General features: G+C 43.3%; 1 protein-coding gene and 1 long non-coding RNA gene across 6 annotated transcripts in view; one reads left to right on the plus strand and one right to left on the minus strand.

Annotated features, from left to right (window-relative positions):
* The window catches only part of NUP214 (nucleoporin 214), a 90,018-nt gene that overhangs the window by 24,673 nt on the left and 38,847 nt on the right, over positions 1–26,498 (minus strand). For all 3 annotated transcript variants that reach the window (XM_069582128.1, XM_069582126.1, XM_069582127.1), the window contains exons 25-30: positions 17,134–17,209; positions 15,701–15,779; positions 12,663–12,750; positions 10,476–10,537; positions 5,893–7,719; positions 4,046–4,116 (exon numbers count right to left, since the gene is read on the minus strand). In XM_069582128.1, coding sequence (XP_069438229.1) covers positions 4,046–4,116; positions 5,893–7,719; positions 10,476–10,537; positions 12,663–12,750; positions 15,701–15,779; positions 17,134–17,209 — 2,203 coding nt within the window. The remainder of the gene's footprint in view (positions 1–4,045; positions 4,117–5,892; positions 7,720–10,475; positions 10,538–12,662; positions 12,751–15,700; positions 15,780–17,133; positions 17,210–26,498) is intronic.
* Positions 7,078–13,493, plus strand: LOC138436509 (uncharacterized). 3 transcript variants are annotated; one of them, XR_011255439.1, is made up of 5 exons: positions 7,081–7,157; positions 7,451–7,623; positions 7,830–7,916; positions 8,055–8,123; positions 8,790–9,067. It is a non-coding gene; the product is annotated as an uncharacterized lncRNA (long non-coding RNA). The 3 variants fall into 3 exon arrangements; XR_011255438.1 differs by lacking the exons at positions 8,055–8,123; positions 8,790–9,067 and adding an exon at positions 13,228–13,493 and having other exon boundaries at positions 7,078–7,157; XR_011255437.1 differs by lacking the exons at positions 7,081–7,157; positions 8,055–8,123; positions 8,790–9,067 and adding an exon at positions 13,228–13,493 and having other exon boundaries at positions 7,185–7,623.

The raw sequence follows: 26,498 nt of genomic DNA on the forward strand, positions 1-26,498 counted from the left end.
GGCAAGTGATCATACCATCATGATTATCTGGGTCATGAAGATCTTTTCTGTACAGTTCTTCTGTGTATTCTTGCCACCTCTTCTTAATATCTTCTGCTTCTGTCAGGTCCATACCATTTCTGTCCTTTATTGAGCCCATCTTTGCATGAAATGTTCTCTTGGAATCTCTAAGCTTCTTGGAGAGATCTCTAGTGCTTCCCATTCTGTTGTTTTCCTGTATTTCTTTGCATTGATCGCTGAGAAGGCTTTCTTATCTCTTCTTGCTATTCTTTGGAATTCTGCATTCAGATGGGTATATCTTTCCTTTTCTCCTTTGCTTTTCACTTCTCTTCTTTTCACAGCTATTTGTAAGACCTCCTCAGACAGCCATTTAGCTTTTTTGCATTTCTTTTCCATGGGGATGGTCTTGATCCCTGTCTCCTGTACAATGTCACGAATCTCCGTCCATAGTTCATCAGGCACTCTATCAGATCTAGTCCCTTAAATCTATTTCTCACTTCCACTGTATAATCTTAAGAGATTTGACTTAGGTCATACCTGAATGGTCTAGTGGTTTTCCCTAGAAACCACTGAGCCACATGACGATCTGAGCCACAGATCAGCTCATGATCTGAGCCACAGTCAGCTCCCAGTCTTGTTTTTGCTGCCTGTATAGAGCTTCTCCATCTTTGGCTGCAAAGAATATAATCAATCTGATTATATTCTTCCATCTGGTGATGTCCATGTGTAAACTCTTTCCACAGTCCGTCGCAGCCAGCGTGCTTCTGCACGATCCGTCGCAGCCAGTGTGCTTCTGCGCTGTCCCAATCTTATATGTAGCGAGCTCAATGAATTTTGGCATAGAAGTGTTTATGATGTTCAACATTTAAGACATCAAACACTGTTAGTACTTTGGGTGGCTCCCCCAGACCTCACTTTTTATGTCCTAAGACTAACCACCATTCTGATTTTGTGGGTTACTTATCTAGAGTAGATACAGTCTGCTTATCTGGAGTAGATACACAGGTGTTCCATGTATCTAGTTTTGACACCAAAGTGATTCTATGAACTTTCACTCCTGCTGTGTTTCTATTATAGCTGCTCTGCCTCCTCCCAGGTACTGGGGTACCACCAGCCCTTCAATTTTAGCCATTCTGGTGGGGGTGCAGTTGTCTTTTTTCCTTTTGACTTGTATTGTTTATATCTGAATATGATTACTCTGTTGGTTATACAGGCTACAATTTTCCTATTTCATGGCTTGTTTTACCCTAAAATTAAGAGAGCTGTAATTTTAGTGAGGTCACATTTTCCTTCTGCCTGAAGAATATCCTTTAGAATTTCCTTCAGGTCTGCTAGGCATATATCCTCTCAGGATCTGCCTGAAAAGTGTCTTGATTTCACCTCATTATGTACAGATGTTTTTTTGCTGGGTTCAAAAATTCTGGGTAGACAGGCTATGTCTGGTTTTCACTGCCACCATCGAGAACTCTGCTGTTAGTCCAACCATTGCTGCCTTGAAGGGAACCTGTCCTTTTTCTGAGTGCTTTTAATATTTTATATCGGTAGTTCCACAATTTCACTATGGCAGGTCTTAGATTCAATTTCTTTTTATACATTCTGCTTGGTATATGTTGGACTTCAGAATCTGTGGGTTACTGTTTGCTGTTGGTTTTAGAAATCTTTTTCTCTTCTAATATCATACATTCTTTTTCTTCTCCTTCTGATTAAACGTACATTAGATTTCCTCTTTCAGCGTTTTTGCTTTCTCTTTTGTATTTTCCATCTTTTATGCTCTCCATGGTGAATTCCAGATAACTTAATCTGATCTTCTAGTTCAAGGGTCTGCAACCTCCAGCCCACGGGCCGAATCTAGCCTGCTGCCTGCTTTTATAAATGAGGCTTCATGGGAAAGTAACCGTGCTCAGTCTCTCCTGTGCAGCCTCTGGCTGCTTTTGTGCCACCGACAGCGGAGTTGAGTAGTTGTGACGGAAGCAGTAAGTAGCTCTCAAAGTCTAAAATGTTTATTATCTGGTCCTTCACAGAGAAAGTTCTCTGATCTGTGATCTAGTATATTACTATTCTCTTCAGCTGGGTCTGATCTGCTGAGTTAAAATTTTAATTGTAACAGTTTTCTCAAAGTTCTATTCGTTTCTTTTTCAAAGCTGCTATGACTCTTGTAATTTCTGATTCTTGATTGGTATTTTCAAGTCTGTCCTTTATTTCTTTGCAACATGTAAAACACAGCTGTTTTATATTCTAGGGAGTCTTTGCAAATGTGTGTCTCATGTTTGTTCTGGCTCTTGATCATAGCTCCTTATTTCCTGCTGTGACGAATTTACGTGTGGGAATCAATGTCCTTAAAAATTACCGGAGGCCTAGAGTTACTCTTCTTCAGTGTAGTCTGTGCTGTCCTGCCAGACGTCTTGGAGACACTGCCGTCCCTGGAGCAGGTCAGGCTGCATGTTTAGGACAAGACCGGAGAGGTGCAGTCACAGCGGACCATGGCGGGGGCTCTTTCAGCCTTCCCACTTTGCACATGCCTGTGTGAGTGAAGCCTGCCCCTCTGTCCTTTGGGGTTGTTAACACAGGAAGTCCAAGTGCTCTCAGACTAGTAATGCTCTCAGGGCAGAACTGGCTTCTGTGCTCCAGTCACTTCTACAGGTTCCCATTTCGCCTCTAATAAGGTGTGGTAAAATACCTTGTTAGCTTATAAGTGCTTTCGAATCTATGGTTTATTTGGTTTATCTAGCTATTTTTAGCTGTTTTCCCCGGGGAACTTGAAAATCAGAAGTTCTATTTCTTTCTGTCAAGAATCACTGACTAGGGCAGAGCCCATCTTCTTAGGAGAAAGGTGAAAAAGAAAATCTCCTACTGAAGACTTGGAAGAAGCATATGACACGGCCACCACTTTCTCCAGCTTCTGGACAAATGTCAATTCTACCCTTAGAAAGTCAGTCATTTCCAATATGTCAGAGCATCTTTCTTCAGAAGGACTCCTTGTGAAGGTACTATGATCTAAAAGCAGCATCTGCCTGCCAATGCAGGGGACACAGGTTCGATCCCTGGTCTGGGAAGATACCACATGCCAGGGGGGCAACTAAGCTCATGTGCTGCAACTACTGAGCCTGTGTATCTAGAACCTGTGCTCCGCAACAAGGGAAGCCACTGCAATGAGGAGCCTGCCTACTGCAACTACAGTAGCCCAAGAGCAGCAACAAAGACCCAGTGCAACCAAAGACAAAACAATTAATTACAAATAAATGAATAAAAGCAGTTGGATTGGGGACTTCCCTGGTGGTCCAGCAGCTAAGACTCTGCACTTCCAACACAGGGAGCCCAGGTTCGAGCCCTGGTCAGGGAACTAGGTCCCACATGCTGCAACTAAAGATCCTGCATGCCACAACTAAGACCCGAAGCAACCAAACACATAAACACATATTTAAAACCAAACAAAAGTAAAAGCAGCTAGCTTTTATAACAGTAAATTTAATCCCTTTGGGTTCTCAGTGTTCTCATGTGACAAATGGGGATAATGACAGCACTTACCTTATTCAAGCACTAATGATTTTAAGTCTATGTGGGTACATCACTAAAAACCAGGCCCAGCACACAGATAACCACTAGCTAGACAAACGGAAACAGCTCAGGTCACCAAAGGAGCTCCTGGACTACATGTTGCTTAGTACAGGGGCCATTTACAATTTCTGTTGCATATTCTTATTATTGTTTAAACAACCACTTAAAAAAAAAAAAGGGCCAAGGAGCAGATTTCGCTTACGGGCCATAGATGCCAATCCCTGGCCTCACAATAGGCAGAAGACTGACAGAAACCAGGCAATGTGCTTTAAAGTGCTTTCCGAGAGGACTTTCAAACAAGGATCAACACTGGAGTGATTCTCTCAAATCAGAAGCAGAGACTTTTGTGACCCCAAGGAAGCTACGGAAGGCAGAGCTTGAAAACCTCAGTGTTGTTTGCTGGACACACAACACATTACACCCTCTATACAGGAGCAACGCAAATGGGACTGACCGTGTCGGCCCGAAGAGAGGCAGATACCCACATTACCTGGCCGAAGACTGCTCCACTGGTACTGGCTGCTTGACCAAACAAAGAGCCAGTATTGCTAGACCCAAAACCTATAAAATAAAAGAAAACAGAAGTTTAATTCGAATGAAACTTCTATACATCAAAGTTTTGTTTTTCGGTTTTTAAATGCCATTCATGTATGTGAAAGTACCTCAGAATAAATCATCTCAAGAGTCAAATCTGTTTCCCTACCAAGGAAATGGAGAAAATTACGGGCAAATAGTTTTGAAACCTTTTTTTTCACTGCTAAAATTTTATAACAGTTAAAAAAAAAAGTCTCAAAGCCTCAGGGACTGAATCCTTGTCTCTACTAAACCCCAGGGGGTGGGGGTGAGGACTCTGAGTAGCTTTTCCTTAGACTCATAGCTGCTAAGAAGTGTTTCCAATGACTGACTTAATATCATGAGTATGACTACTCTCTGGTTTCCTCTAACCTCAGCGCCAGATTCTTGCAGAGCTGTTTATCTTCCTTCTAGGTGCTGGGTTGAACGGGGCCTGGGAAACCAGGCAGAACTATATATTGTAGCAGAAGAGCCCCAGACAAGGAGCTAGACAGCAAGAGTTCCATTCTCCATTCCTGCTACCGGCCTAGGTAGGGGAGCTCAGGCAGGCCTCAGTGCCTCCACCACAGCTGGAGGAGGCTGTGCAGGCATCTTCCCTCCTAGTTACCACAGGAAGGAAGAGTTTTTCACAGGGACTGAATACAAACTCGGTTGTATTGAAATAGTTTTGATTGTAGACAAGGATTCTCAAGTTTTGACTGCAGAACAAAAGATGCGCTAGAGATAGGGTTAAATATCCTATTCTCTTCTAAGACCCGCAAGACCTTCTCTCTGCCTGTGGTTTAGACCAACCTGTCACACTTCGCATCACTCAAACAGGCTGACTAGCTTCTGCACAAGGCATTAGGCGGATCTCAAAACTATCTCGCATCACTGTGTCTTGCATCCATTACTGTAGTGGAACACACTGGGGGTTCAGCAAATAGTTACTGAAGACAGGAAGGAATACACTTCCTTTCTAATAAATTGTGAGCCAGCTTCAAGTATATTATCATCAAAGGAATGAACCAGCAGTTATCTGTATCCCTGCCCACCAAGAAATCAATGACCTTTGATTACGCCCTCACCCTCTGAGCCTGACTGCTAAAGAAATGCCTTTCATAAGATAACCATGGAGAAAGGAAGGTTAGAAAAGATTTTGGGAGTGTCCCATCTATTGGTTTTTGGAGTAAAAGCAGCTGCTAAGATGGGACATGCAGTAGTGAGGATTACATTTTACTTTCAAAAACTGTAAAACTTAAAAGATTTTTTAAAACTTATACTGAAAATAGAAAAAAAAAAAACCCCAACTTTTCAAATGTCACTATCTGCTCTTCTAGGATGCAAGATGGTGTCAGAAGACAATGAAACAAAGGGCTAGGGTGAGGAGCTCTGGAGTCTAGGTCTGGTTCCATCACTGGCACCGAAAGACATTAGACCAGTCACCTCCAGGCTTGACAGTCTTGGACATTATGACCTCTAAAACACCTTCCAAATTTAACATTTCATACTCATGAGTCATTCATTACTTGCCATGTCTTTAAACTTGTTTTTCTCCCCCATGGAATTGGCACTCTGGTGGAGAACTTGCGGAGAAGCAAGACTGGAGCCAGTGATTAGACCAAAGAAACGCCCAAGGCCGCAAGTGTCCAAGCCCTCTTACAGACTTTCCAGAATCTCTTCTGTTTTCCCTCACTTCCTTTTCATTTCCAAAGCAATGCAAACTTGTTGCAAATGTTTCATATATGGAGGACAACCAAGGAAAAATCTCCCGTAAGTTCTTACCTGAAGCTTGACAGAAGCTAAAGCCAGAGGATGACGCTGTTGTGGTGGCGGCCGAGGTGCCACCAAACACGGAGCCTCCCTGACCAAAGCCAGGACTCTGACCAAAAGCAGGAGGGTTGTTCTGGCCAAAGAGCCCACCTCCGTTGTTGGTAGACGACTGTCCAAATGAGAAGGAGCTGGAGCTACTGGTGCTCGAAGAGGCACCGAAGACATTCCCGCTGGTGGACGTAGGGGTGGAGGACACGGACTGACCAAAAGCAGGCACAGAGCTGAACCCAGGCTGACTGAAGGAAAAGCTGCTTGCGGGGCTGCTGGTCGACTGCCCGAAGGCCGGGGCCTGCCCAAAACCCGGCTGTCCGAAGACCCCTGGGGCGGAGGTGCCAAAGGCAGGACTGCCGAACCCCGAGCTGCTGACCTGTGGCGCGGCGGCCGCTGTGCTGGCCATGCTGCCCGTCTGCTGCCCAAACAGGCTGGGGGCGGTGCTGGCGGCCACCTGCCCAAACATGGGGGTCGCTGAGGGGGCGCTGGCTGTGTGGCTACTGAGCTGGCTGAAAGCTGAGCTGGAGCTGGCAGCGGGAGGCTGAGTGAAGACAGAGGAGTCAGAAGTGGCCATCCCAAACACTGGGGTCTCCGTGGCTGGGCCTGGAGCAGCGCTGCAAACACCACTGGAGGTGGTGGCAGGTCTGGATGTTTCTGGGGCCACAGGGATGGTGCTTGAGGCTCCAGGTGCCGAGATGGTGGCTGGCCCAGGCACAGAGACGGTGGGGCCTGGGGACGGCACTTCCGTCTTGATGTCTGGGACCCCAGGGGCTGCTGGAGCAGCCTCAGCTGCAGGCACCAGGACACTGGTACTGGCCGCTTCAGTGCTAGGACTGCTGATGGCAGGCTGGGTGAGAGCAGGCTCTTTCTTCCCAGAGTCGGGAGTTTGAAGCGGAGCCTGGGGAAGCGGGGTTGGTGGCTGCTGCCCCAGGAGGGAGGCAGTTGATGTCGAGGCCTCATTACTGCCTGGCTTCTCGGGCAGAGCCGATGATGCAGCTGCTTCTGAGCTTTTACCAGAGCCCGTGGGCAGGGTGGGGGCAGACCCTGAGCTCAGGGGGCTGCCAAAGGACAAGGTGGGGAGTGACGTGGGCAGGGGCGTGGCAGTGGACGCCGGGGAGGAGGAGGGTGCTGTGCTGCTTGTCGGTTGGCCTCCGAATGAAAAGCTGGTCTTGCTACCACTGAAAAACAGGCCCCCAAAACTGATAGCTCCAGAGGAGCCTGCACTGGTGAGTGGCAGGTTGCCAAAGACGCCCGTTGAGGAGCTGCTGGGGCTGGGACTGGCTGCTGCTGTTGGTGCCGCTGCCGAGGTGGCTGCAGAGGTGGTCTCGGGGGGCTCTGCGGGCTTCCCCAGCACCGCAGGGCTGGGAGAACTGAACCCGGAGGGGGCGGTGGGGGTCTTGGTGGGCTGTGCACTGGCACTGGTCACGCCTGGGGATAGTGCCTTGCTGGCTGGCTTGGTGGGCTCGTCTGCTTGGCCGACCCGCAGTCCTGAGAAACTTCCCAGAGTCTCTCCCGCCAGGGAGCTTGGGAACAGCAGCTCGCCCAGCTTGGACGGTGGCGCCTCCAGCTTGCCAGTGGGAGTGGAGAGAGAGATTCCAGAAGGGGCTGCGGGTCTGCTGCTGTGTGGGGCGGACTCTCCTGGCGCGGCACCAGCTGCTCCTGTGCTAGCTGATGTCATCGTCCCTGAGGAAGGTAAGCTTTCAGGAACGGTCTCATAGAAAGGCTTGCCTCCCCCGCCAAAGGAGAATGCATCGAGCTGGCTTGGCTCTTTGGTGGGGGGTGCTGACCCTGGCAAGAAAAAGAAATTAGGAGATGGGTTGGGTGTCACAAAATATGACCGACCACAGCCTCACTGACTTCTCTAAGCCAGAGCCTCTCTCCTCCCTTGACCTCATCAGGACAGCCTGTTCTGACAGCACTGTCCTTGCGCGGGACAGAACGTGTGCTTCTCCGTGGGAACATGAGCACTGAGTCGTCTCACTGAGGTGAGAGGAACGCACGTTCTTTTCATCACCATTAAGTCACAACAAATACACTTGTATCTAGAGTACCTGAAGTTAACCTAGTTGTCCACAAGAGAAACAAAAGGACCTCACGCACATTTCCTCCCGTGTGTGTCTCAGGAGTAACATTCTCAGCACATGCTAGCCTATGGACCTCTTCTTGACAAGACAAGGAATTGATTCCGTATGGTAGGTTTTCTTTTGCTTCTATGAACAAAGTGTCAATCCGCAGGTCATCTTTCTTACCTACAATTCAGGGCTACTTCCTAGTGCTCTCCTCACGGAGTGCTCTCACAGTGGCAGCGTGGTCTGCTGGGCAAGGACATGAGGGGCTGAGGCTGAGGGCTCTGCCACTTGCTGGCTGTGCCACTCTGGAAAAGTTAATTGATTTCTCTGGGCTTCAGTGTCTCCATTTGGAAGACAGATAATAATAGCTATACCTCATAGAGTTGTTGCAAAGATGAAATAAAATGTAGGTAAAGTACTCACAAGGCCTGGTCAAAAAAGTGGTCAACAAAGAAAACTAAAATTTGATATTATAAATGGAAACTGGTCTGTTGCAAGGGCCTGTTGAGGTGTTTAGCTCCATGTGGTTTTAAGAAGTCTAGCTATCACAAACACCTGGGAACACTGCGAAGCCCCTGGTATCTGCAGATAACTTCCAGAAACCCCTCTTTGTATCACTGAAGTTGTACTGAGTTGCTTGTGATTCTGGATTGCTGTCTGTTCTAGTATTAATGAAAATGGTTATGGAATTTCTGTTGTGTTTTATTCCTAATGTATTTCATTTAGGATTTCTGACAATTATTTTGTTCTTGCCAATCTTTTTATACCATTGAGCTGTTTTTCTTTTAGAAAGTGAGACTCGGGAGAGGAGTGGGCCTCAAGTGGTCCACATCTAAGTGGACAGAACCGTTTAGGAATCACTGCTCCAGACAGAAAAGACAGAATGAAATCAACAACCTTTTAAGTGCCACACACAGACTGGGTTTAAGATGCCTGGTATGCTTTCAGCTCCCGAATATCCCTCTAGCAGATTTTAAGAGATCCCTTTTTTACCAAAAAATGTTCATCACTTGGGCTGACACACAGAAAAGCACTCATAAAAGTACATGCTGAAGGAAAAGTTGAAAGATGGTCATTGTCTTATTTATTATAGGAAAACCTGGAAAAAGCCTGAACCGTTCAAGAGGGGGATGGTTAAATAAATTAGGGCACATCTGCATGACAAATTATGTAGCCACTAAAAATGACATTTAAACAAGACTCTCATTAATACTGGAAAACTCACAAGGATTGTGTTAAATGAAAAGGTAGAAGCAAAAAATCCCAAAAGGAAATAGAACTGAATGGTTAAGGGTACAATGTGTAATTCTAGAACATATTACTTTAATAAAAAATATAAACACTTTTATAATAAAAGCTTTCTTTTTAAAACAGAAGTAAACTCAATTACTTTGAACTGAGAACTTGAAGGCACTTAAAAAATACATCTGGTTTCTGATAGGTCCTCAAAGTCTTTTAAACATTAAAAACATGCTGGTAGATGTTGGTCTGAGCGTCCCAGCTGGCTCAGTGATAAAGAATTTGCCTGCAATGCAAGAGACTCAGGTTCAATCCCTGGGTTGGGAAAATCCCCAAGAAAAGGAAATGGCAATCAACTCCCAGACAACCCCATGGACAGCAGGAGTCTGGCGGGCTACAGTCCATGGGGCTGCAAAAGAGCCAGGCCCGACTCAGTGACTAAACAACAACAGACGCTGGCAGATCTGCACCAGCGTGCGCGGGACAAGTGTGTCTCCCGATAGGTTATCAAGGAAAGAAACACGAGTTTAGTCTTTCCTTTCTACAGTACTGCGTGTGTGTTCAATCACTCAGGCCTGTCGGACTCCGTGGACTGCAGCCCACCAGGCTCTGTCAATGGAATTTCCCAGGCAAGAATACTGGAGTGGGTTGCCATTTCCTCCTCCAAGGGATCTTCCCAACCCAAGGATTGAACCAGCATCTCTTGCGTTTCCTGCCTTGGCAGGTGGATTCTTTACCATTGCCTATCTCAACCTACAAATTGATACAATTTTGACTTCATTTAAAAAATTTTTTTAAAACAAAACAAACAAAAAAAATTTTTTTTAATTATGAAAGTATGATAACACTCTACAGGAAACTGGGAAAATACAGAACAAAGTTACATATAGTTTCACTACATATTATGATTATTAAAAATTGATATAATTTTAAATACCATATGACAAAGATGGAGAAAGAAATTTTAATTTGCGTGTAAACATTCACATTTAAAGCACAGCCTTGCCTTTCTAAAAGCAAACCCTTTCTGAGTTTTTAACTATGAAGACAAAAGTCATTCCCCACAGTTTCTTAAATCCAGCCTATTTCTAATGCATAATATCAACACCAAGTTCACTGCAGATACTTTAAGCAAAATGCAGCAGCAAGTAAAATGTCAACCAACCTGCCTCCCTCAAACCTGCACTTGTTTAGAGGGAAACACGAAAGTGAGGCGACTCAATGCAGAGACTGTACCTTGTGTGGCAGTGAAGTTAGAAGACGGTGTTGGTGTGACTATCCCAAAATTAAAGCCAGTCCTAGGGGTGGAAGAAAAGAAGTTAAAAACGAACAGACTTAAGGCGCAACACTGCCCTTTAACAGTACATTTATAATCCATTCACATAATCTACTCTCAGGGACTTGCAATCTATCGATAAACATCAGCAAGCGCATTGCCTCTGAAGCAGCAGCGCAGAGCTCTCAGAGCGTGGGGGGGAGCGATGTGTGGGTGAGGTGAGAGGGAAGCAGCCAGTGAGGAGGCCTTGGAGGAACAGCCAGGCTTCCCATGGTAGAGGGGGTGGGGACCTATTTCAAGGAAAGTGAAGGAGCACTAGGACTGTGCCTTGGGATGGTGGCTGGAGCGGTTGGCTCGCCTAGTGAGGCGGACGGGATGGGCTAGGTGAGGAGGAGCCTATGACCCACCCAGGGAGCACGTCAGGACAGCGCATGCCACTGGGGGAGACAACAGACAGTATGAAATGGAAGCCACTGTCTTTGCTGTTCGGACAAAACGCTTAGTCCTCGGCTGGGAAATTTGGTTCAGAAACTTTAAAAAAAAAATTTTGGTTGCACCAAGTGGCTTGTGGGATCTCACTTCTCTGACCAGGCACTGCACACAGCCCACAGAAATGAAAGCGCTGTAGCTGTACCCTAACCACTAGGCCACCAGGAAAAGTCCCTCAAAAACCTATCTGATTCTTTTCATCCTCTCCTCTCTTTCTGTACATTTTCTTCACCCTGTGAGTGAAGACAATATAAGCAAAGAAGAAAACTCAGCACCAGCTGAGCCAGAATGGAGTACTCATTCTGAGAAAAGTTCAAATAGCAAATTAAAAACTGTTGGATTGGTCAAAAAGTTCATTTAGGCATTTCTGTAAGATGTTATGGAAAACCCCAAACGAACTTTTTGGGCAACCTGATAAAAAGCCGAGCATATCAAAAAGAGTAAGTAACAGTAAAGAGTAGAGTTGGGTTTTTTTTTAAACTCGTCACTGGCTTCATCAAATGGTCCAAGACCACCTAAGATGTGTTAAATATTTTATCATCTTAAAAAAAAGAAAACAAATCTCTTTCTTTGTCTCAACTCTGGTGAAGAAATTTGATGTAACAGAGGTAAGCAGCTGACCTATGACCCAAACCTCTGTAGGTTATTTTAAAGACGGGAAGAAGAGTATCAGGTTCACAGAAGTAAAGATTAATTAACAGATGCGGTAGCTCCTGGAACTGACCTACTCTCTAAAACTGTGCTCCAAACTACCTTTGGGGAGTAGAAAACTAATGATTTACAGGAAAATATATATGATTTCCCCCTTAAAATTCTATTCTAACACCCTCCTTTCTCGTAATGTGTTAGGCTGAAGGGTGTTCAAGAAACAAACTCACAGCAGGGAAAAGAGACTGTGGTCAGTGTGATTCCAGTTACAAAAGCATAAACTGGAAGAGCTTAAGAGACTTTTCTAGTGGAACTGAATGTGCAACCCTTCACAGTGAAAACAATCTTTGGATGAGTATTTATCTCAGCCACACAGAGACTAACTCCACCCCAAAGAAGAGAGATGCTCTGCCAACTCTCACAGGTTTCATGATGAGTGTTCGCAGGATAGTGAAAAGGTATGCCCCCTCCAACGTTAATAAGAACTTCCTTTGGACTGAGGGTTAGAAGACCCTTTTGTTTTTAAAAATAACTCAATTTGACAAGTACAGACATCATCACTTTAAAAAAAATGAAACAGAAATGGACTTCCCCACATCTATATAAAACCCCAATTCTTAAATGGCCACTGTCTTGATTGCTCAGCAGTCTAGTATAATGTGACCTCTCGGGGCAGAGAAGCCAATCCAAGGTCTCACCCAGCCGCCAGATGGTGTCAGAATGAAAAGATCTCGGTGTGATAAACTAGAGTAACCACAGACCCACTACCCAAACAAGGCTTATCCTAAACAACAAAACAAACAAGCCAGTAAGAACACACATATAAAACTGAATCGAAAAGGGCAAACAGATTTACATTAGGACACTAAGCTACTCCCACTATCATTAAATGTGTCACTGTGGAGATAAGAACTCTGGCTTCATATAAGTATACCCGCTGACTATAAGATTTGGAGAAGCAATCTATAAGGATTTTGTGATCTGCCACAAAACTTAAGTTTACAACTGACCCTGATGAAAATGAGAAAGGCTTGCTGAACTGCCCAACAGTAGACGGGGTAGAAGTCACAGCTGTTTCTATCTTGGTTGCCACTGGTCCTGGAATTATGGGAAAAAAAGAAGAGCATTACAAAAAAACCAACACCATTTTAGTTTAATTCTCTGTGGCACTGAATGCTTAGTGCCACGCAAAGCGCAGCCCCAGGTCACGTGCTTCCTGTAGGTCAGCAGTCAAGGGGAGAGTGAGGACTCGGTCGTGCTCAAGGTCTCTGAATGGGCTCTCTGGCCCTGTCAACTGTCAATTTCAAACCAAGGCATGCCACTTTACCCTTTCCAGGAAAGACATCAAAGTAACTGGAGTGCAGGTCAAATTTAAGGCTTTAAAAGTAGATTCTGCAATTAATGAAATGTGATACATGTCAAAGGAAAAGAAACTCCAAGGGGAAACAGGTCATGTGAAACATCTCTGAGTAGTGACTTCACGGCTGCTGGCTTTCTCGCCGCATCTGTTTTTCCAGAGACTTCTTGTATTACTATTAGTTAATAACAGGTCTGCTTCTTTATTTTTTATTACAGAGGTAACACGACTGCTGTCACACAGAGAAGAGTGGAGAGTTAAAGTGTAGTCCGTCGTCTCCCCACATCTGGTGTACTGTGGCTGCTCACTAACAGGCTGGGGCAGTACCCACACTCTCCCCCCCACCTCTCCCTCTCCTTCTAAAAGGAGAAGAGGGCTGGGGGAATTACACTTGAGAAGCCCAAATCAAACCAACCCAAACAATAAGAAAAAGCATCTTCTGTTTACATGAGTATGGAGTAAAGATTTGCAAAATTATCTAAAACACTACTATAATACAACGTGATGCGGACAAGGATGTCTAGTGCAGCCTTACTTATAATTCTGAAAAGTTAAGAACAATCTGAACTATCAGCAGAGTATTGGTAAAAACTGAACAGGGTACAACTGTACAGCGAAGGGATTAAAATGAGACAGGCAGACTTATACCAGACCTGAAAAGATGAACATGATATTTTCCTGGGGGAAGGGAGGAGAGGGGACAGATTACAGATCAGTATATACAGGATATGGCTATCTTTGTTTAAAGAAACCAACAGATATACATCAAACCCCAAGACACATCAATTCTTTGAGGGCTGTTATCTCTGGAATAGGGAACTTACAAATTTTCTACATTATACAGTTCCACACGGTAGACTTTTTGTGGTCCTGTAAATGGCAACCCACTCCACTGTTCTTGCCTGCAGAATCCCAGGGACAGGGGAGCCTGGTGGGCTGCCGTCTATGGGGTCGCACAGAGTCGGACACGACTGAAGAGACTTAGCAGTAGCAGCAGCAACAGCTTTAAAATCAGGAAAACAATGAAGGTGTTTCCATTATTAATTAATAAGGGAATTATTCTATAGAGGTTTCAGAGATGACTTTTTGTTTTTGTTAGAAGTTTTTGCAAACTCTTAAATAGTGTTTTTCAGGGAAATTTTCCTGCTCAAAAAAAGTCTGTTTCTGGCAAATAGAAACAGAAGGACATCTAGCAATGAGAGTGAATATTTCACAATCATCATTGAATGATGAATCTTAGAAATTTCTTTCCAAGTCATGCTAACTGCCCCTGAGATGTTCTTGACTCTTAATTTCAAGAGTGACAAAAAACTCTCCAATAAAATCCTTGAAAGAGGTTAGGATATATAATCTTTCAAACTTTCTTCTAAAATATTAGCCAGAAATGGAAACAAACTTCTTAATTTGAATCCTAAATGATTCAAAAGTCTTTGACAACTGCACTAAAATTTCCCTTCTGAGTTAAAGTTTTAGCTCCTAGTCGAGAAGCGCTACATACTGCCTTCTCATGGAAGGCTTATATGATAAAAACTGTGCATTAGTCTGAATTCTAGAATAGAGCATTGGCTACACAATGGTTTCCATCTGAGTGCAAGGAATATTTGCTGAGGATAAACCCAGTATCCAATGAGAAAGCTTCTGACCACAGAGGAAGGTGGGATGACAGCATGACTATGTAGAGATTACGGTAGGCAGGCTCCTCATGTGTGAAGTTCAGCGTCTCTGACAGAATTTATTAGCTTAAAGACCCACTTGAGAGCATGAATCAAAATAAAAGCTGGAGTTCAGAGCACAGGGAGAATGCTGGGCTGTGGGTGGCACAAGAGCCCTGCAGCAAGAAGTGACACATGCTGAATGAAGTGGGCTCTGACAGGGAGCCAGCAGCAGAGGCCTGCATTCAGCTAGGCTGGATGCACAGGCACGCTTCTGCATCAGGTGGGCTCAGGCCAGCAACGATGCCTGGTCAGAGCACTTCATGGTGACTGTAAAAACTAATTTCAGTTAAGAGGCCTGAGTGTTGGAAGCATGTGAAGCTCAGTCTTTCAATACTGGATTACATCCACTTATCATGCACTATGCTTTGTTGCTCAGTCGTGTCTGACTTTGCGACACCATGGACTGTAGCCCACCAGGCTCCTCTGTCCATGGGATTCTCCGGGCAAGAGTACTGGAGTGGGTTGCCATGCCCTCCTTTAGGGGATATTCCCAACCCAGGGAACGAATCCAGGTCTCCGTATTGCAGGTGAATTCTTTACTATCTGAACCACCAGGGAGGCTCTCCATTTATCATATTATCGTATATTGTAATGGATCCATTTTACTTTCTATATTTTACTGGCTTTTGAATTATCCTTAAAAACCCAGAGAGTTTTTCTTTCCCTTTAGTAGAAGATATAAGAGTTCAATGTTTGGATCTGCTTCTCTCAAAACTTCGATATCCAACAAGGCAGGTCCTCTTTTTAGGAAAAATGTTTAAAGGAAGGCTTTCTCCTACTGCTCTCCTATTTCAGAAGTCTACAGAGCTGCCAAAGGGCACACTGACTTCCTGGAGATTCTACATCCCCTGAGGCTTTTCAAATATGTCTTTACTTGATTTTACATTAACTGCCCTTGTGATCTAGAACAATTAAATTCCTCTGTGGAAAATATCTTTCACCTCTTATTTTCACTAAAACAAAAGTGCAAACTGACCTGAAGCTTTATCACCAGATGACAACGGACTGGGTGCTGGTGGGGGCCCAGATGGCTTTAAGGCATTTATCAGCGATCCCTGTAATAGGAGGAAAACAGTTACGTGACCCACAAAACAGTCTTTGGAATAAAGGAACACGTAAAATAATGACATAATTTAAAATAAGCAAGCACAAACACTTCTATTCAGTTAAATTTTGTTCTTCAGTTTCAATTTAGGTCAATATGTTTAAATGTGATATCGTCTCAGAGATGGGAATACTCCACAAGCACAAGAAAACAGGGTCCTGCTTGCCGAGCCCGCAGTTCCTCCCGCAGCGCCTAACGCGATGCTCAGCACATGAAAGGCATCAGGGTGTTTGAAACCCAAATGAAGGAAGAAGTAAATGAATGAAATACATCCTGGCTCTCAATTAAACTTATAGTAAGGGTAAGAAGCAAAACCGCCCAACTTAACCATCTCCAGTCAATGCTCTTTCTCTCTTGTTCGTTATGGTTTCTGCCTCACCACGTGTCCTCCAAGGTGAAGATGGAAAGCTCCAGAAGAAAGACCAAACGCTAACTGCTGAAGTGCCATGTTAAGTCAGGGCAAACTATGGAGGAGACAGCCATGTCTGAGAACTCACATTAAGCAAGTTCTGAGGGTCAATCTCAAACACAGTCTAAAATGACCTTCCTAGAGACAGAGTTGAGTAGCAGAGAAACCAGGTTTCCTTTGGGAAAGTTTCAGAGAGGGCTTGATCTGCCTTTCCACCATCTCCTATTATTTTCTTCTGGATTGTTTAGCTGTCTACAATATAACTTACTTTCGTAAGAGACCATGTTTATCAGGCAAGAGCCTGCAGGCAGACATAACAAACATCACTGAAGATTCACAGGCTGAGAAACCGGGATGACAGGAGAAAGCAGAAGACTCTACTCCCTGGAGGCTGATGCCCAAAGGTACAAGGAGCAAAGCAGTGGGCAGGGAGAAGCCGGAAGATGGGTTCCAGCCCTGGTTCCCCATCCACTACAGGTGGAAGCCCGTGTCAGCCACTTGAGCCCTGGTTTCTTCATTAGTGAAACGTAGCTGAACATCTGTCTTGTCTATATGGCTGTTGTATGGGTTAACTAAGACAAGATTAAATGAAAGTAAACTTCAACTCCATACAGATACCCTCCCTACAGAGAATTATGACCCAAGACTACCAGATGCAGAATGCCACATGGTCGACAAAGACATCATTGGGTCCTGACTGACCTACTAGGTCAAGACCATCATGAATTGTGGGGAAAGGATCACAGGTCTTTTTCAGAGTTCATTTAAAAGACGTGGGAAAAAAATTTTAAATAAAATAAAAAATAAACAGTGCGGGGACTTAGTACCAGATTGTCTTCAGTTACAAGGACAGTCACTGCATGTCACATTAGCAAAGCAAAAATCCACAATTTACCTGCTTCGCTTGGTTAACAGCCGCTGGGGTCAACACCGGATGAGGCGTTTTGGCTGCAGAGCACGGCACTGAAGAGCTGGAAACACAAAGCACACGCTCAAGAGGAAGACGAGACTGGGGGAGACTCACACTCAACCCTGAGCCGCCTTTTGTCAAAAAAGTAATACCAGTTCTGGGGTAGAACACAGATGTCTCAGACCCCAATCAAAATCATTTGACATGTTTCTGATTGAACAATCAATTCTTTACATGAAATTTGGGTCTTTAGCATAAAAGTCAAAGCAATGACCTTAAAATGTATCTTCTTCCTGAAATTTTAAGGAAAAAAAGTTACGGATATTCTGAAGTAGATCTTTTTCTTATTTGAAGAGAAAGCTTTCTCCACCTCCTCCCCATCACCCACCACCATTCCAGACCAGTGGGAAATTCCTGATTCTCTTCTCCAAGTCTCAGAAAATGTTCATCAGGATCGATGGGGTGTATGTGATCTTCTCAAAGCAGAGCTCTCAGCTTCTCCTAGCAACCAGCCCCGAGAGCTCACCATATGAGCACACAGGAGAGTTAAAACATACCACAGCTCCGTGCCCAACCTGCACTTTTGTTGTAGTGTCAACGTGAAAAGTGCCTCCTGTCTATGTAGAAAGAGTCCTCGCCATCTTTTGTTATCCCTGAACACAGTGTGCATGGAACTGTTATTTTAATAACTACTTAGTGTTAATTTTGTTGTTGCTGTTGCTTAGTTGCTCAGTTATGTCTGACTCTTTGTGACCCCATGGACTGCCAGGCTCCTCTGTCCATGGGATCTCCCAGGCAAGAATACTGGAGTGGGTTGGCATTTCCTTCCCCAGTGGATCTTCCTGACCCAGGGATCGAACCTGCATCTCCTGCATCTGCAGGCAGATTCTTTACCACTGAACCATCAGGGAAGCCCACTTAGTGTAAATATGTGAGGGAAAAAAAATCCCCGGTTCAACCCAAAGCTCTGTTCTTGGCTCCTGGGAGCAATTCTTTTCATCAATGTATCTGTCCTCCATCCAGAGCTCCTCTGACTGGTGGGTATAGCAGTAACAACTGTAGCATCTGGTTTTATTTCTCAGAACTTCTGCTTAAGGAGGATTAACAATTTTCCATTAAAAAGTTAACTTGTGAGAGAAAAGACAAAAATAAACCCACGCCTTATGGGAAAAAATTATCAAACATCTTAATAATCTTACAGTTACCTCAGGATACTCTCTTGGAATAACACGAGAACCTTCCCAAACTTTATTAGATTCAGAGAGAAGAAAAAAAAATGCAATTGTTTTCAATAAAACCCTCTTTATTTTCCTACTGAAGAGAGAAGCTACAAATGTGTGCCTCTCTGAAGAAATGCACACCGGTCCCCCAAGATACTTAACCAAGCAGGCACACAGGGACACTCCCCCATCGGCTTACACTCCAACAAGAAAAGGAATGTGTGCGTGAGAGGCTGGGACTGAGAAATCCCTGGGCAGACACAGCAGCGTTAGGTGGAAAATGACTGCAGCTCATGAGAGTCACAAGGGAAATGAAAATCTTTCATGCTTTCTCAAAGTTGAGCTAAAAAAAACTACGAATAAAAATAAAAGCAGCAATTCATCCAACTTTAGAACATTTATACCTCAAACTTAGTTATGATATGATGGTAAATTAAATCATGCATGAAGCAGACTAAGTGCAATTATTCTTCTGTTTATTTGTGAGAAAGCCATAAATCTCTTGGGTGTCCTAAATCCCCAAACATGCAAAATTAGGATTCACACTATTTACACACTGGGCTACATGATGACCCAGCAGAGAAATAAATGCTGTTCATGCACTCAGCTAGTAAATGAACTGATTAGATCAGACCCACCATGATCTAACAGAACAAGCAGAAAAGGACAGTATACGGCTAAATAAATGTGTTCAAAGACTTGTACATGATCATGAACCAAAACAATGGAAATCAACAGCTAGAAATGTTCAAAGGAGATGGAAATACCAAACTCGGAATTATCATATTCTGGATGACTGTATTCTACTAGCAGTATGCACCTGAGAAGAGATCATCAGAAATTCATCTGAAATGTTCTGTTCCACAACTGAAAACAGAAATCAAAGGACCACAGGCAGAAAATGGCACTGTAACACATATCTACCTCCATTTCATCAAAAGTACGTGACCATCCTAAATGTTTATGTAACTAACAACAGAACTACAAACGAGGCAGAAAAAAAAGCTAGAACTGAAAGAAAAATAAGCAAATCCGTAGCCACACTTGAATATGGCAATACTATTGTCAGTAACTGATGGAATAACCAGATAGAAAATTATCATCATCAACCACCTTAACCACTGCAGATGGTGACTGCAGCCATGAAATTAAAAGACACTTACCCCTTGGAAGGAAAGATATGACCAACCTAGACAGCATATTCAAAAGCAGAGACATTACTTTGCCAACAAAGGTCCGTCTAGTCAAGGCTATGGTTTTTCCAGTAGTCATGTATGGATGTGAGAGTTGGACTATAAAGAAAGCTGAGCACCGAAGAATGGATGCTTCTGAACTATGGTGTTGGAGAAGACTCTTGAGAGTCCCTTGAACTGCAAGGAGATCCAACCAGTCCATCCTAAAGGCTATCAGTCCTGAGTGTTCACTGGAAGGACTGATGTTGAAGCTGAAACTTCAATACTTTGGCCACCTGATTTGAAAAGCTGACTCATTTGAAAAGCCTCTGATGCTGGGAAAGATTTATGGCAGGAGGAGAAGGGGACAACAGAGGATGAGATGGTTGGATGGCATCACTGACTCAATGGATAAACTCCAGGCGTTGGTGATGAACAGGGAGGCCTGGCGTACTACGGTCCATGGGGTCGCAAAGAATCAGACAAGACTGAGAGACTGAACTGAACCGAACCACCTTAACTGACATTTATAGAACATGCCACCCAATAAGAGCAGTGGCACAGAACATTTACCAAGATGACTGACATTCTAGATCAAAGATTGGCAAACTAGAAACAAAAGACCAGCTGCCTGCTTTTGTAAATAAAGCTGAACTGTAACAAAGCCATGCCCATTCATTTACGTTTTGTTTATGGCTGCAATCAGGCTACAAGGGCAGAGTTGAGTAGTTGAAGCAGAGACTGTATCTCCCATAAGCTTAAATTATTTACTGTATGGCCCTTAAAAAAGAAAAACCTTGCTGATCCCACTTCTGGGTCATAGAAGTCTCCATAAAACCTAAAGAATTCAAGTCATACAAAACATGTCTAACCATGATGGAATTAAATTAAAAATCAGTAACAAAAAGATATCTAGAAAATGCCCAATTATTTAGAAACTAACACACTTTTAAATATCCCATATGTATACAAAGAACCCAAAATGTTTTGAACTAAATGAAAATGAAAAAAAAAAAAATTCAAAATCTGTGGGAGGTAGCCAAAGCAGTTCTTAGATGGAACTTTATAGCACCAAATGCCTGTGTTGGAAGAGAGCAGCATCAAATCAATGACCTTAGCTTTCACTTTAAGAAACTAGAAGAGTAAATAAAATCCAAAGTAAGCAGGAAAATGAAATAAAGATCAAGTAGGGGAAAAAAAAAATTCAATGAAGCCAAAAGCTGGCTTGTTTGAGATCAATAAAATTGATAAAACTCTAGTTAGACTGATGAGGTTAAAAAAAAGACCCAAATTACTATTAAGAGGAAAATAAAATCTATATACATTTAAAGCATGATAATCAGTGACTATTACTGAAAAACATGTCAATAAATTCAACAACTCAAGTGAAATGGATTTCTTGAAACATACAAACTACCAAAGAAGTAGATAAGCTGAACAGTCGTATATGTACTAAAGAAATTGAAACTTCCAAGCCAAAATAACTTCACTGGTGAATTCTACAAAAATTTAAGGATGAAATAGTAACCAATCTACAGAAACTCTTAGTGGAAATTGAAGAGGAAGGAACACTTTCTGACTTATTCTATAAGGCTAGTATTACTCTGAAGCTAAAATGGAAGAAAGACATTATAAGAAAAGACCATCTACAGACCAATATCCCTCATTAAGACAGATGCAAAACTATTAACAAAATTTTAGCAAATTGAGTCCAACCATATATGAAAAAGTTGAATACATTATTACTGACGATTGGTTTAACATTAGAAAACCAATCAGTGTGGCAAGGGTACCAAGACAATTCAAGGGGAAAAAAGGCTTTTTCCAAAAATGGTGCTGTGGCAACTGGGTGGGGGCTGCTGCTCAGTCACTAAGTCGCGCCTGACTCTTGCGCGACCCCATGGACTGTAGCTCCCCCAGCTCCTCTGTCCACGGGATTTCCCAGGCAAGAACGCTGGAGTGAGCTGCCATTTCCTTCTCCAGGGGATCTTCTCAACCCAGGGATGGTACCACGTCTCCTGCACTGGCAGGCGGATTCTTTACCACTGAGCCACCAGACAGTCCCTGGGACAACTGGGTATCCATATGCAAAAGAAAAATATTGGACCAGAAATCACAGTATTTACAAAAGTTAGCTCAAAACAGATCAAAGACCTAAATGTAAGGGTTCCAAATATAAAACTTGGAAGAAAACACAGGAGTAAATCTTTATGATCCTGCATGAAGCAATGGTTTCTTAAACATATATCAGACACCAACAGTGCAAGCAATAAAAGAAAAAATAAATCGAATTTCATCAAAATTAAAAACTGCTGTTTCAAAGGACACCATTAAGAAAGTGAAAACCACACAAAGAATGGGAGAACATATTTGCAAATCATATATCTGATAAGAGACTTGAATCTAGATTACATAAATAATATGACACCTTGGGACTTCCCTGTTGCTCCCAACTCAGGGGTCCCAGGTTCAATCCCTGGTCAGAGAACTAGATCCCGTATCCTGCAACTAAGAATTTGCATGCTGCAACTAAAAAGAAATCTTCCTCAATGAAGATCAAAAATCCTGTGTGCCTCAACTAAGACCTGGTGCAGCCTAATAAATAAATAAAAATAAATATTAAAAAAAAAAGAAAATGACACCTCAACAATTAAGATAAAGAACCCAATTTAAAAACAGGCAAAAGATTTAAAGAGATATTTCTCTAAAGAAGACACAAATGGCTAATATGCACACAAACAGACATCCAATATCATTAGTCACAGGGAAACACATATCAAAACCACAAGGAGATACCATGTCCATCCATTAGGATAGCTATAATCAAAAAGACGGACAGTAACACATATTAGTGAGGATGTGGGGAAACTGGAACCTCATATATTGCTATTGGGAATGCAAAATGGTACAGCTGCTTTGGAAAAGTTGGAACTACATTTAGCTCAGCAAGTAGACTGCCATATGCTCTAGCAATTCTACTCCTAAAACGTTACCCAGAGTAACTGAGAAGCAGGGACTCAAGGAGAGGGCTGCACAGCAGTGCTCAGTGCAGCACCATGCACAAGAATCAAGACGGGGAAGCCCCCAACCCGAGTGTCTACTTATAGATGAACGGACGGGCGAAACAGGGCATATGCATACAGCGGAATGTTATTCAGTCATAAAGGGAATGAAACTCTGACATATGCTACGACATGGGCTTTCCTGGTGGTTTAGACAGTAAAGAATCTGCTTCCAGTGCCTGAGACCTGGGTTCGATCTCTGGGTTTGGAAGAACCTCTGGAGAAGGGAATGGCTACCCACTCCAGTATTCTTGCCTGAAGAATTCCATGGACAGAGAAGCCTGGTGGATAACAAACAGTCCATGGGGTCACAAAGAGTCAGACATGACTGAGCAACTAACACTTCACAACATGGATAAATCTTAAAAATTTGAGTGAAATAAGCCAGATATAAAAGGACAAATACTACATATAGAGCAAATTCTTAGCGACAGAAAGTGTATTAGAGGTTACCAGGGACTAGAAGTAAGGCAGAATAAAGGGTTACTATTTAATGGGTACAACCGCTGTATGATAATGAAAAAGTTCTGCAACAGATGGGGTAACACTTATACACACTGTAAACATACTTAATGTCTCTGAATTGCACACTTAAAAATGGTTAAAATAATAAATTTTGTTATACATATATTTACCCACAATAAAAAAAGAAATAGCTTCTTAACTGTTCTCCCTTTTTTTATTCTTCACTCCAGCCCTTCTCATCTATTCTAAATATACGAACCAGAAACTTCTTGCTAAACTCACAGGTCAACAAAATGATCTGCATTTATCATAGCTCGTGGAATTTTAGACTACAAAAAGGTGAATTTTACTGTGTGTTAATCATGCCCCAGTACTTTTAAAAATTACTAAAACTGCTTTAAAAAAGCAAACGTTAATTAGATCAGGTTACTCAGCATCATGGTCAGCTAGGTCCTCAACCAGGCTTACCAGATGTTATTGGATTTGTACCCTGGCCCTATCCCACTCTCTTCTCTCCTTTCAGCCACCAGGGGCTGCCTGGCTTCATCCTGAACCTGCCAGACAAGATCTCACTACAGGCCTGGTGCTTGGGGCTTTCTTCCTTAGGATATTCATGAGTCTGCTCTCTGGTCTTTATTCAAATGTAAAATGTCAAAAGCCACTGCAAGGCAGAGTATTATCAACATACAAGACAGGAGAATCACCAGTTTTGTGGTGAAAAAAATATGGTCTGGTATTTCTGAGACATGGTAGTCATTAGTCATGTAGGAGAAGCACCTTCTTTGCCTCTATTTAAAACTGCAACCACGTCTGGACAAAAGTCCCTAAACCCCTTTTCTGCTTTAATTTTCTCTGTCATACCTATCCCCTCCTAAAACACTGTATTTAGATGAATCTTACTTGTCACCCGTCTCTCTGTGACTAGGGCAGGGTTTGGGGACTGGGGGGCGGGGTCTGCTTTGTTAACTGTGTTACTCTCAGCACCTGGAACAGTGCGTGGCATAGACAAAATGCTGCTTAAGTGTCTGTAGAAAGAATGAAGAAGCGAACGCCAGAATTCCTGAAAGGAATGGCGATCTGGGTGTGTTTTGGAAAACAAACAACCAATAAAAAATTCCACCATATTTCTCACCTCATTTGGCCCTATTTCCTTCACCCTCCATTTCCTGCCAGAACTCCAGACACAATGGCCTCTCACTTGCCCTCAGACCTGCGCTGCCCTTTCCCAGCTCTGGGCTCTCCCAGCTCCGGGCTCTCCCAGCTCCGGCAACCCGTTTACAACATTCTTCTTCCACTCTGCCTGGCAACTTCTGGTCGTCTCTCAACTTCCAGCTGAAACATCTTTCCTTCCTAACCTCGACAGCCCTAGACTCGACCAGACTGCCTCACTGTGAGCATTCTTAGCACCCTGTACCTCTCCTTCATCAAACTCATTATACTACAGTTAAATAACTGATGTGAAATGGGTAGCTTAGTGGCTGTCTTCTTGCTAAAATCTAAGTGTCGTGAAAGTGGGGATTTGGTATATCTTACTGACTACTGGACCCCAAATATCCAGGGCGTTATCATGCTCATGGCAGACATCCCTTAGGAATCTGCTGAATCAAGTGCCTGGGCGCTGGTGAGGAGTCTAAATAGCATGAGTGTGCCCCAAATAAGCCCTCTTCTTGAAAACAGGATGACTGGTCAATATAAGGGGTGAGCGGGGTGAGGCCAGTGAACATAAGCTATACCAGTGGCAGAAACATAGAACCTCTTCTTATAATAAATCTCTTTAAGATGTTACTCAGGAGAAGTTAAATGCAAAATTAAATACTTAAAATACACTTAGGAGGGACCTCCCTGGCAGTCCAGGGGTTAAGACTCTCTATGTTTCCACTGCAGGAAGCATGGGTTCCACCCTGGTCAGGGAACTAAGATCCCATAAAGGCTCGAGGTGCCACCAAAAACAAAAACAACACAAGCAAAAACAAAAAACACTCAGGAAACTACTGCTTAACAGAATCTGAAAGTAATTTTATAATGAGTATAATTCCCTCTCAAGCTTTCTTATTGGGGAAGGTGGTAAATACCAATTTCCACTTACCAACTGTGCTTAGATTCACCTATTATTCAACAAGGTATTAAAAAGAAACAACATTCCAGGTGCCATGCTGGGCATACAAGTTTAATAATAACCAGAGTCCAATTCTGCGGAGAAAAGAAGAGTTTCTTCAACTCTTTTTAAACTCCTATGTCTATTTTTCTTAAGTCAGAAAAAAGGGCAAACTCAGAATTGCTCCTTTAACAAAGCTCATATCAATGATTAGCTCAGATGAATCACTGGAGGAAAACACTGCCTGAGATAAGATAAAGGAGATCATCAAGAGGTGCTTCTCACATACTGTGAGAACAGCTAAAATATTCCAGACCATGTTTCTTTCACCATTAAGCTGGCTTTTCCTGTCTTATGTAAGATTCTGCCTTGCGGTGGCTTTTCCTTGCCTACCCTACACTAGGAATCTGGCTATAATTCCCAAACTCGAATGCACAGTTCTTTCTCTTGAGATGTTCACAACAACCACAAATGCCATCTTGGTCTAAACAGCATACCAAAGCTTCAAGGTCACTATAAGATAGGAAAGCTAGGCTTGTTTTTGGCTGTTAGTATGGCCCTGAGATAACTAAGAAATTCCTGGCAGTGTTGATAAATGGACCAATGTGGAAAAAAGAGAAGGCCAGTGGACTAGTGAAGCAGGGCCACTTGATAAAGCCAAAACCGAACAGGGAGCAGACCTAGGGTGGGGGAGGAGAGGGCTAACGTGAACTGGAAAAACCACAGGGTTAGCGGCTGTTCTTCTTGCAGTTGGACTGGTCACAGGCACCAGACACTAACCCCCTGAATGACCCTGGTCCTCACGATCTCTACATTCAAACTGAGGACACAGCCCTCAACTCTTCCCCGAGCCACACTGCACAGCTCTTGGCTACAAAATACTTGGTAGCAACAGGACACCGGCATGTTCTATGAACCGTGCTGCCCACAACAGTGGGAGGGAGTCAATGCCTTGAATTCTAAACACAGATTCACACTTAAAAGTCAGTTCTGGCAGCAATGATCCAGCTCTTAGATGTGGCATGGGGAGAAACTGGAAGTCTCCAAACAGAGCTTCTGCCTTTTAAACCACTGCTTTTTCATACAAGCAATATGAGAAACTTGAACAAACAGGACTGCCTGGAGAGGGGAAGGAAGGGAGGAGAGACCATCATTGGGTTTTTAGAATCAACAGTCTGCGTTAGAGTTGAAGTGTCAACTCAGGAGCCCCCAAAATAAATCAAACCCTCCACCTTACCTGACTTAATAACTGTAACGTGTACCACATGCAGACTTACATACGGCAAACAGCACACTGAGTATGTAACACCAAGACTTTGGAAGTTTATGAGGCAAC

Source organism: Ovis canadensis, chromosome 3 (genome assembly GCF_042477335.2).
Source record: "Ovis canadensis isolate MfBH-ARS-UI-01 breed Bighorn chromosome 3, ARS-UI_OviCan_v2, whole genome shotgun sequence".
NCBI classification, from domain to species: domain Eukaryota; kingdom Metazoa; phylum Chordata; class Mammalia; order Artiodactyla; family Bovidae; genus Ovis; species Ovis canadensis.